Source organism: Megascapheus bottae, chromosome 14 (genome assembly GCF_031878675.1).
Source record: "Megascapheus bottae isolate mThoBot1 chromosome 14, mThoBot2.hap1, whole genome shotgun sequence".
Taxonomy (NCBI): domain Eukaryota; kingdom Metazoa; phylum Chordata; class Mammalia; order Rodentia; family Geomyidae; genus Megascapheus; species Megascapheus bottae.
In genome coordinates this window covers 28624951-28636995 of record NC_143522.1, presented here as the reverse complement: position 1 = coordinate 28636995, position 12045 = coordinate 28624951, and the positions used below count along the sequence as shown (strand labels likewise).

At 52.2% G+C, this 12045-nt stretch overlaps 1 protein-coding gene across 4 annotated transcripts in view; it reads left to right on the top strand.

Moving 5' to 3' along the window:
• The window catches only part of Bcl11b (BCL11 transcription factor B), an 87570-nt gene extending 77860 nt beyond the window's left edge, over positions 1-9710 (top strand). For all 4 annotated transcript variants that reach the window (XM_090344812.1, XM_090344810.1, XM_090344811.1 and 1 more), the window contains one exon: positions 7445-9710. In XM_090344812.1, coding sequence (XP_090200938.1) covers positions 7445-9615 — 2171 coding nt within the window. In that variant the 3' untranslated portion in view covers positions 9616-9710. The remainder of the gene's footprint in view (positions 1-7444) is intronic.
• The last annotated feature ends 2335 nt before the right edge of the window (positions 9711-12045 follow it).

Genomic DNA, 12045 nt, shown 5'->3' with positions numbered 1-12045 from the left:
ATGCCTGGGTGGGGAGCTTGCACAGTGGGAAGAGCTCAGACATGGAGCCAGGAGATGTTCAAGGCCTGTGTAGATGCCCTTGTCCTGGTAGAGGTGGCTTCTAGAACACCAACTGTGGAAACACATCACACACAGAGTGATGGCAGAGGGGGTGTATTTTCCATCTCTTCCTTATGTTCTTAGTGCCCTCTTTGTGGGGGACCCCCATCTCAAGCACAGTCCCTTATCTCACAGCAAATAACCCCAGGGAGGAAGGGGCTGCCCTCTCTAACATGTGTGATGCCCAGAGAAATCCAGAGGTTTGAACAGAGACTCCAGAGTGAGGCCAGAGGACCATCGGCTGCAGCTGGAAAAGGCTGAGAAAACACGCCAGGCCATGGCATCCCTCATGACCACAGGCAGTGATGGGGCATGGGCACAGTCCATAGGACCACCTCTGCCCTGATGGCAGCGAGCTCAGAATCCATCCGGCAACTTAATATTCATTACACAATCCAAGGCCACCAATGTGTTCTCAAGTCTTCTTTATTCCTTCAGAATGTCATGAGGAACAGAGTTGTTGGGGTGATGGAGGAAAGGAGGCTGGCATAAGACAGGTTAAAGACCCCCAAATCCACCTGGATCCTTGCATCCTAAATGTCTTCCTAGCACCACTTGTAATGTTCATGAAACAACTGAGCAGGTTATTAGGTGCTGTCCTTCGCCTTGCTCTCCATCCCTGGTGTTAAACCATATTCCTAGTTACCAGCCTAGTTACTCGGGCCCATACAAGGTACCCATCCCTTGTTTGCTGAATAAATGAATGGCAGAGGAAGTCATTGCTCTCAGCAGGACATGAAGCATTACCCAATTTATTCAGCCCTGTCTGTTCTGATCCCCCCCTTCCTGCGCTATTGTGAGCCCAGATCCATGGACAGCAAAGAGGCCCAGGTACACTTCATTTGGTCAAGGTTGTCAGGGGTATGGGGTTAAAGAAGATCCCAAGGCCTGAAGGGAGAGTGCAGGGCTTGATTAGCAATGTCTTCCCCCAGCCCTGGTGTAGGGAAATGAGGCTGACAGGATCAATATCTTAGAACCACCAAACACTACTCTTCTGTGGACCACTTGCTTTGAAACATTTTTTTTGTCTTCTAAACAAATGACATGAATTACATTTCCATGAGCAAATTGGTGTGATTTCACCAAGTGATTGCAATTCTAGTCCAAACAAAACATTTCAATATTTTGTTAGCACATGGGCTAGAGTGAAAGGTAAAAATACCAAGGCACAAATAGTGACTTCTAACCTATTCCTGGTGCTTTGGCTCTGGGATCCGGAAGAGTCCGCATAGTTCTCTCGTGACCTGAATTTCATCCTAACAGTGTAGCACACAGGAATGCAGGCATTGCCACTTGTCAGCTATGTAGCCTTAGGCAGGTCCCCTCCTCTCTCCCAGGGCTCAGTTTCCTCATCTGTGATGTGGCCATGATGACATTTGGCACTTCAGAGGCTGGGGGCATAGTGTGAGGCCTGGGCGCTTTAGACTCAGGCCTGGCTCGTGGTGTGGAACTCCAGGAATGGAGCTGGTATTGTTGTCTCTGATGTTGTGGAGACATTTAGAACTAGTGAGGAATTCTGTCCGTGTGAAACTTACGTTGACCCCCTCCCCATCAGGTGCCCAGTTGGCATTTTCTTTCTGATATGATGAAAGGGAAGGCAGCTTTTTATTTATTTCCTTTTTGTTCCCCCCCTGGAGATTGAACTGAGACCTTCATACACAATAGGCAAACACTACAATGAGTGCCACACCCGGCCCAGAGGAAGGTAGTTTTTAAATGAGTAAAGGGTTCACCCATCTAGGGGAGACAATATTAACTATCAGCATTTTGAACTTTCTTTCTCTTTTTTCTTTCTTTCTTTTTCTTGCCAGTCCTGGGGACTGAACTGAGGGCCTGAGCACTGTCCTTGGGCTTTCCTGAAGGTTAGTGCTCTACCACTTGAGCCACAGCACCAGTTCTGGCTTTTCTATATATGTGGTACTGAGGAATCGAACCCGCGTCTTTGTGCATGCTAGGCGAGCACTCTACCACCAGGCCAAACTCCCAGCCCAACTATTAGCATTTTGGAACTAGAGAACATTGCTAGCAAAGGTTTTGGAGGAGAACAAAGCAGTTTTCCTCCACTTGGGTATTGCCAGTGGACGTCCCAGAGTCCAGAGTAGAGAACAGACTTGCTACCTGATACCCTGAGATCTGGCTTCTTCTCCCTCTGCATCTTGTAGCCCCTTCATTAGGTCTCCCGAGCAGCAGGAGGCACACGGGTCTGGAGGCAGGTTGGGGTTCTGATGGTGGTAGGGAAGCCTGTGGAAGGTGAGGCCCCACCACTTTCCAATCCTGGGACTTGGTTTCTCTAAGCTTCATGTTCTTGTCAGCCAGTGGATGTGCAGCCTTGCCTCTCAGAGATATGATGAGCAGTGACAAACTAGCTAATGCGGGAGAAAAGTCCAGATTGGCTGGAAAAGGCTTTATAACCTGCAGAGTGACCTACAAAGCTCAGGCACTGGTCCCCTGCTCAGACAGCTGTGGCCACAAAATCCCTTTCAGTCCAGAATGCCCTTCCATTGGTATCAATGATGTGTTTGTCATTGGATAATAACTCAATTAAAGCTGTGCTTCTCTATTGAATACCCCTAATGCCCTTATTGCTATTATTAAGAATCATCAGCATAGTGAGGAGGAGCAATTATTTAATATTCATTAAAAAAATCTTGTAGCGGAAGGAGAATAGTATTTCATGGAGTTCAGTTTCCTATCCATTCCCGAGTGTCATAAAAAAAAAATCCTTACCATCTGCAAGTTTCTACCTCCTGGAACCTGTATGGCATGAGGATGCATTATAGGTCCTTTGGCAGAGTTACACCAATAGGCATTTCTGCAACATCCATGACCTGGTCTAAGACTGGGCAACAAAAAGCAGCATGCACAAACCTACTGCTTATTTGCATGGTGGTGAGTAATTTATAAGGAGACTGGGGTATTATTCCTGTCCCACACATATGAAAAGTGGGAGAGGTTAATAGGACTTGACTGGCGTAGCTGGGAAGGAGGTAGAAGTCACCCAGCCATCCCAGAGCAGGCTTGTAATTTTGAAGGAGATGTCGTGGATCTCTTTAGATCCTATAGAGCAAAGAAGATCTAGTATGGGTTTCTGTCAATTGACACACAAAAGAAGAGCTGAGGAAGAAAGGAAGGAGAAAAAGAGGAGACAGGTGAGTTCTGAGTTGCCCAGCGTGATTTATGAGCAAAATGGAGCTGACATGTCTGGGTCTCTTGGCCAGGATCGATGATGCTTCTGGATAAATTGTTCCTAAATAACCTAGGCCTCGACCTGTCCTTGGAATCTCAGTACCCACACTGGCTCTGTGGTGTATGTGGATGGCATCTAGTCACTGACAAAGGGGCCACCTGTGCTGCTGAGTGGGAGGAGTGGGGGTAAGGCAGCATTTGGTCCAGCCCCAAGTCCACCCAGTACTGCATTTGAAAGTGAGCAGTCTGACTGCACTGCTTCTTACAAATACTGTTCCAAGTGGTTCTTCCAAGACTTTCTGACAGTGTTCAGTTGTGCATGTGTCCATGTGCACGCACACATGTGAGCATATGTGTACGTGTACATGTGTGGGCCTGAATGCTTTCTCTGAGCTTTTCCTCTCAAGACTGGTGCTGAGCCACTTGAGCCACTTCCCCCTTTTTGCTGGGCAGTTGCAGATGGTCGTGTCGTAGACTTGCCTGCCTGGGCTGGGTTCCAAGTGTGATCCTCAGATCTCAGCCTCCTGAGAAGCTAGAATTATAGGTCTGAGCTACCAGCTACCTGGCTGTCCAGTTCTTCAAGCTGAGCAACCCCATGATCAGGGTACCTTCTAGATGGGAGATAGCTATGAAATCATTATATGGAACTGAACATTTTATTTAAAAAAGAAGAAGAAAAGGAGAAAGGACTTGTCTGGGGATGACCCTTAAGAAATGGGAGGTTTTGAAAACTGGGGAGCTGTTGCTGGTAAGGAATGGGGCCAGTCTCAGGATGGGGTCATCCAATAGTGCAGTTCAGGGGTGCAGGGAAAGAAAACTCTTCCTTAGGATGCCAGGGGTCCTGAGATCTGACCCAGTGAATATAGGTCTCCATCCAGTTCCCAGATGGTGAGTTATAGACCAGGAACATTTTACGTATAGTCCTCCAAATCTGCATCTCTCTTCGTATGTAACAACAAGTGGGACTGGCTGAGCCTGAGAGCACCTGGGCAGCGTGCTACCCAGCAGTGGCCTTTCTGAGTTTTTTTTTTTTTTAAGTAATTGGTTATTTCAACTATGGAGCCTTCTTTATTCCCTACATGCTTGGAGCTCTGCCTCTGAAGGCCCTAGAACTTTCTAGAAAATATGTGCATCACCAAATTAAGGATCCAGAAATGCTTCAGAACTACTTAAGGAAACAAAGGTGATAAAGAGCCGGGAAGGGGCTGGGATTGTTCTGACTGAAACCCACCAAGAGGCATGGCAGCTGTGTGGGCCATAAATCGATTAATTAGAGTGGCTGGAGCTGGGTGAAGGGTACAGACATGCTCTTTAACTTGAAGATCTAGGACTTCATACAACGTGGCATTTCATTTGTGATATTAGCTCTTGTGTCTGAGAAGGACTTTTATTTATCTTCTTATTTATTACTTCTTTATTCTGCCTTGTTCTCCCCCAAAGGTGAGGAGCAGCCTAAGAGGTGTGACATTCTGTTTCCCAGGTACAGTGACAGGCAGGACATGGTACACTCAGAAGCCCATCCCCTCTGTTCTGTGCACCTAGTGGCTTGGAAGTAGGTACTCTGGTGGCCCAGGATCTTTTGAGTTAAAGTGGGGAAGAGTCACCATTTCTGCATGAAGGACCAAATTGGCAGATAAGATGACAGTAAGAAAATAGCCTTCACTAGGCACTGGTGGCTCATGCCCACAATCCTAACTACTCAAGAGGTTAAGATCTGAGGATCATGAGCCAGTCCACATAAAAAAGTCCATAAGACTTGTATAGGCAATTAACCATCAAAAGAGCTGGAAGTGGGGGTGTGGCTTAAGTGGTAGTGGGCCATCTTTGAGCAAAATGCCTAGGGACAGTGCCTAGGCCCTGAGTTAAAGCCCCAGTGAAGGAAGGAAGGAAGGAAGGAAGGAAGGAAGGAAGGAAGGAAGGAAGGAAGGAAGGAAGGAAGGAAGGAAAAAAAATAGCCTTAGAGCCCTTTGAGCTTTTCTGTCTTTACTTAGTTACTGTCTTCCCATGCCACCCATCATACAAGATGCACTATGAGAGTGCTGTGTAAAGTAAATAGTCCTGGGCTTGTAAAAGCATGTCTAGATGTCCAGTCCTCTTGGCTGTGTGGTCCAGGTGAATCTCTGCCCTGCTCCTGAGGTGGCAGAAAGCCTTTGGGTGATGTCACACCCATGGGGTATCTGAGCAGTCCTGGTCCTGTTGAAGAGGAACAATCCAAACCTGAGGGAGATATACACTGCTGGCTGCAGGAGGGGCTAGATGTGAGGGCCTGTGTTTCCTGAGCCATGTGGTTTTTAAAGAAAGTGACAAAGGACCACTAATGTGGCTGCAAGCATCACACAAGGTGAAGGCCTTATCAGTGGGTGGAAAACAAGACACTGCCTAGGATTGCAGAAGTCCTGTTTTTATTCTTGCCTTTCTTTGCCAGTAGTGGGGCTTGAACTTACAGCCTTAAGCTCTTGCTTGACTTTTCTGCTCAAGACTAGTGTTTTACCATTTATTCCATACTTATTATACTTCTGACTGTTTGCAGGTTAATTAGAGACAAGAGTTTCATGGGCTTTCCTGCCTGGGCTGGCTTTGAACCCCAAACCTCAGATATCAACCTCCTGAGTAGCTAGCTATGAGCACGTGTGTGAGCCACCCGTGCCCAGCCTTGCAGAAGTACTTCACATAGGCTGACTGCAGCTAGGATGGGGGATGGCTGTGTCCGTGGCTGTGGCCCCTTACCGACTGTGATGACGTATGTATGGTGACAGTGTTCAGGCCTGGCCTCTTCTAGCACTTTACAGCTACTAACTTTCACATCCACCTTAAAATCTTCCAGATACAGGGAAGCTTGAGAAAACAAAAGGTTTTCTTTCTTTTTTTTTCTTCAAGATCGCAGCTTGCACAGCTCATGCTGGGTCTGGGCTGGGTTCCTGTTCCTATTGCAGCTGATGACAGAAGGCAGGGCCTGTCCGCGCCTGTCACTCTCATGTAAAGCGTGAGGACGGCTCTGGCTGGCAGCGCAGTGGCCTCACCCTGAGGTCGAGGGCAGCTGCCAGACAGCTTGAGATGAAAGGTTCGGCCTCCATTTTGTGACTGCCCTGATGATGGACAACGACCGTGACATTTTGGCTCCGTGCCACCAGTGTCCGCTGTAATTTGCTACTGATGTCACAAGCGCCAGTTTCTGACAAATCAAGGCTTTCAGCCATTCATCCTGACGGTGCTATGGGATCTGGACACTCTTGTCTCAGCTTTTCTGTTCAGGGTTGATGTTCTACTACTTGAAATACACCTCCACTTCTGCCCCCCCCCCACTTCTTTTTGGTGACTGACTGGCAATAGTGTTTCAGATTTGTCTGCCCATGCTGGCTTTGAACTGTGATCCTCAGCTCTCAGCCTCCAATGGCTTGAGCCTCCAGTACCAGGCTAGGACAATGCGACATGATTTGTGTATTTGTAGAATGCCCTTACATCAAATATTGTCCAGAACTGGTCCCCAAGGGGAGCAGAGGAGGTGACCGATTTACCCCCCCCCCAAGACCACCATCTGCACACACCAGTATTAAATGATAGGGTTTTTTTTGGGGGGGGGATCATGGGGCTTGAACTCTGGGCCACGGTGCTGTCCTTGAACTTTTCAGCTCAAGGCTACCACCCTATTCCTGGAAGCCACAGCCCCACTTCCCCTGTTCTAGTGATTAATTGTGCCTGGGCTGGCTTTGAACCTTGGTCCTCAGATCTCAGCCTCCTGAGTGGTTTGGGTTATAGGTGTGAGGTACTGTGCAGGGCTTAAAATGATGGAAGTTTTAACAGCAACAGTGCTTTGTCTGAGAAACCCAGGCCTGGGCCTGCTGGAGTGTGGCAAGCACCCCGTCTGGATGAAGTTTGCCCTGACTGTGTTTTATGGATTCTGCCTTGGTACTGGGTGGGGTGTGTGTGTGTGTGGGGGGGATGGACCAGGACCAGGTATTCTCATCCGCCTGGCCTTCTGGTCTCTAAGAGGAGGAGGACAAGAACACCTTTAGGGAGGGGAAGCCAGGCCTCCGCGGGTCCCCCCGCCAGGGCCTCCTGCGCAGGCTGGTGGCTGCTTTGTGTGCCTGGCCAAGCCCGCTGGTCCTTCCCGCCCCTTCTCACCGCGCCGTCTGCTTCTTCTGTCCGTGTGTCTCCCCAGGTAAAGATGAGCCTTCCAGCTACATTTGCACAACCTGCAAGCAGCCCTTCAACAGCGCGTGGTTCCTGCTGCAGCACGCGCAGAACACGCACGGCTTCCGCATCTACCTGGAGCCCGGGCCGGCCAGCAGCTCGCTCACGCCGCGGCTCACCATCCCGCCGCCCCTGGGGCCCGAGGCCGTGGCCCAGTCCCCGCTCATGAATTTCCTGGGCGACAGCAACCCCTTCAACCTGCTGCGCATGACGGGCCCCATCCTGCGGGAGCACCCGGGCTTCGGGGAGGGCCGCCTGCCCGGCACGCCGCCGCTCTTCAGCCCGCCGCCGCGCCACCACCTGGACCCGCACCGCCTCAGCGCCGAGGAGATGGGGCTCGTCGCCCAGCACCCCAGTGCCTTCGACCGAGTCATGCGCCTCAACCCCATGGCCATGGACTCGCCGGCCATGGACTTCTCCAGGCGGCTCCGCGAGCTGGCCGGCAACAGCTCCACGCCGCCGCCCGTGTCCCCCGGCCGCGGCAACCCCATGCACCGGCTCCTGAACCCCTTCCAGCCCAGCCCCAAGTCCCCGTTCCTGAGCACGCCGCCGCTGCCCGCCATGCCCCCCGGCGCCGGCACGCCGCCGCCGCAGCCGCCCGCCAAGAGCAAGTCGTGCGAGTTCTGCGGCAAGACGTTCAAGTTCCAGAGCAACCTCATCGTGCACCGGCGCAGCCACACGGGCGAGAAGCCCTACAAGTGCCAGCTGTGCGACCACGCGTGCTCGCAGGCCAGCAAGCTCAAGCGCCACATGAAGACGCACATGCACAAGGCGGGCTCGCTGGCCGGCCGCTCGGACGACGGGCTGTCGGCCGCCAGCTCCCCGGAGCCCGGCACCAGCGAGCTGGCGGCCGAGGGCCTCAAGGCGACGGATGGCGACTTCCGCCACCACCACCACCACCCGCACGAGAGCGATCCGTCGCTGGGCGCCGAGCCCGAGGAGGAGGACGAGGAGGAGGACGAAGAGGAGGAGGAGCTGCTGCTGGAGAACGAGAGCCGCCCCGAGTCCAGCTTCAGCATGGATTCGGAGCTCAGCCGCAACCGCGAGAACGGCGGCGGCGGCGGCGTGGTGGGTGGCGGCGTGGCCGGGGCTCCCGGGGGCGCGGGTGGCGTCGGGGCGGCGGTGAAGGCGCTGGCCGACGAGAAGGCGCTGGTCCTGGGCAAGGTCATGGAGAACGTGGGGCTGGGCGCGCTGCCACCCTACGGTGACCTGCTGGCGGCCGACAAACAGAAGCGCGGCGCCGCCTTCCTGAAGCGCGCGGCGGGCGGCGGCGGCGGCGGCGGGGACGCCGGCGACGACGATGACCTGGACGACGACGGCGCGGGCGGCTGCGGCGCGGTGGTGGGCGACGCGGGCGCGGCGGGCGTGGTCAGCGGCGGGGCGGTGAACGGGCGCGGCGGCGGGGGTGGCGGCGGCCTGGGCGGCTTCGGGCCCGGGGCCGACCCCTTCCCGGGGCTCTTCCCACGCAAGCCCGCGCCCCTGCCCAGCCCCGGGCTCAACAGCGCCGCCAAGCGCATCAAGGTGGAGAAGGACCTGGAGCTGCCGCCCGCCGCGCTCATCCCCTCCGAGAACGTGTACTCGCAGTGGCTGGTGGGCTACGCGGCCTCGCGGCACTTCATGAAGGACCCCTTCCTGGGCTTCACGGACGCGCGCCAGTCGCCCTTCGCCACGTCGTCCGAGCACTCGTCCGAGAACGGCAGCCTGCGCTTCTCCACGCCGCCCGGAGACCTGCTGGACGGCGGGCTGTCCGGGCGCAGCGGGACGGCCAGCGGGGGCAGCACGCCGCACCTGGGTGGGCCCGGGCCCGGCCGGCCCAGCTCCAAGGAGGGCCGGCGCAGCGACACGTGCGAGTACTGCGGCAAGGTGTTCAAGAACTGCAGCAACCTCACAGTGCACCGGCGGAGCCACACGGGCGAGCGGCCTTACAAGTGCGAGCTGTGCAACTACGCGTGCGCGCAGAGCAGCAAGCTCACGCGCCACATGAAGACGCACGGGCAGATCGGCAAGGAGGTGTACCGCTGCGACATCTGCCAGATGCCCTTCAGCGTCTACAGCACCCTGGAGAAACACATGAAGAAATGGCACGGCGAGCACTTGCTGACGAACGACGTCAAAATCGAGCAGGCCGAGAGGAGCTGAGCGCGTGCGCGCGCGTGTGTGCGCGGTCTGGCGCGCGCACGCGTCCGCGCGCATGCTCACACGCCAGCGCGCATGCACACTCGCGCACGCGCGCGGGGGGGGGGGGTGTGTGTCTCCTCCCCCCCAATCCCTCCCCTCGAGCGCCCCCACACCTGTACAGTGGAACCGTTGCCAATCGAGAGAATGCTGACCTGACTCGCCCCACCCCGCGTCCCCGCCGCTGATCTCCCCTGCTGTGTCATCCCCACACCCCCCCTCCCCTCCAGGGTCGGTGGTGAGGGTTTGGGGGTTACCCCCCCTCCAGGAGGCGGCGGCGGCGGCACTCCAGTCTAACCTGTGTCTGCGAAGTCCTATGGAAAACCTGAAGCCTGATGAAGGCAGTAAAAAAAAAAAAAGAAAAAAAAAGAAAAAAAAATTGTGGAGCCTTTTAACTGTGCAATAATTTCTGTATTTATTGGGTTTTGTAAGTTTTTGGGCATGTGCAGGTACTTTTCTTTTTAATTATTATTCTGTTTAAATTCCTTTAAAAGATTTTGTTGGGTATCCATCCCTTCTTCATTTCAAAAAAGAAAAAAAAATATTAATAAAAAAAATCTCCACCCAGTAGTCTGAACAATGACTCAAAAGCAATGTAGAGGGAAACCTGTCTTTTTAAATTATAATTTTTTTGGGGGTGGGGAGGAGGGGCGCTGCTTTTTTGAAATCTAAGCTAAGCATGTGTAATTTCTTGTGAAGAAGCCAACACTTAAATGACTTTCAGAGTTGTTTACTCTTTTATTCCTTCATTATTATTATTATTTTTGTCCTGAAATTTAAAAAGTGGCATGTGTTTGGGGGGCATTTTTTTTTTAGTTTCTTTTTTATTGGGGAGGGGGTGGATGTACAGCGGATAACAATCTTTCAAATCGTAGCACTTTGTGTCAGAATTGGAACGGAGATGTAGCACTGATCGGTGTCCCCAGTCACCGAGGCCTTGTCTGTGTTGACTTCAAGCTCTGTAAGGGAAACTGGCAGTGGGGGTGTGTGTTGGGGGAGGGTCCCCACAAACCCAGTGTCCAGAGAGAAAGGATCTTCCAGGCTGCTCTGAGAAGGGCCCTGGACCATTCCGCAGCCCCGTAGTACCAGCGGACACTTCCCACTTCCCCGGTCGTGCTGCGCCCTGGAGATGCGCTCTGGGCCTTTGGCTGTAGGTTTGGCTGCGTCCAGGGCGCCGAGGGCTTCCTTCCTGGGTCCATGGTGTCCATGGCCTGCAATGACACAGAAAGGAAGAAGCCTGTGGACTTGGTCTTCTGACGGGACAGCTCCTGTCCTTCCCAGCCCGCGCCCTCGGGTCCTGATCCAGGCGGTACGGATCCCCGGGACACGCGCCAGCGCTCCGAGGGCGCATGGGCAGCGGGTGCCCGTCCAGCCCGGCAGGAAGGGCTCCTTTTCCCGGGGAGTGGGGGAAGCGCTCCAGCTCAAGGTGCCCTGCGCTGCTGCTTCCCCGCGTTCGTGTTTTGTTTTGCTTTTTGAAATGTCCGATTCGGTTTGGAAGGGACGAAAAGATTGGATCCTTCAGATTAGACATTTGATTCTGTTGACCCGCACTTTAACGCTTTTGTTTGCATTCAAATTAAATGGCTTCTACACAAGAAATTGCAGCATATTCTTTCTCTTTGGCCCAGAGGTGGGTTACACTGCAAGGGACAGCCGAGATTGAGTGTCAGTGTTGCTAAGCGTGGCATTCACAATGCTGGCACTATAAAAAAAGAAAAAAATAAATAAAACGATAATTTATTGGACAGTTTTTCTACTGCCATTCAATTTGACGTGAGTGCCTTGAAAACTGATCTTCCTATTTGAGTCTCTTGAGACAAATGCAAAACTTGTTTTTCTTTTCTTTCTTTTTTTTTTTGGTGGAAATGAAAGACTTTCTAAAAAAGTAAAAACGAGAAAAGTACATTCTTTAGAAACAAAGCCACATTTAATTAAAAATACTTTCTAAAAAAAAATTCCTGGTTGAAGATAGAGGACTTGCAAATGCCATGAGACCCAATCAAATGAAGAAACAAACCCAGCACAACCATGGACATCCATACTAGCTGGAATTTCCTCAGCCTCTTTTCTTTTGGGACAACGCTGCTTAGGTGTGGAGTGGAGGTGATTTTTACTGCTGATTTAAAACTCAAGTGACACAAGTTGATATTGTTGAATGAAAAAAAAACGTTCAGGAACAACGGCTAATTTTTTTCTAAAGTAAAATTTAGTGCACTCTGTCTTAAAAATACGTTTACAGTATTGGATACATACAAGGGTTAAAAATAATTGTGTGTATGTGTGTTGGAGCGATAATTTTTTTTCAAAGTTTGCTTCATAGGTTATTATTAAAAAAATGCCACAATGGCTGCGTGTATATTGTTTTCTTTTGGTGACGGGGTTTTAGTATATATT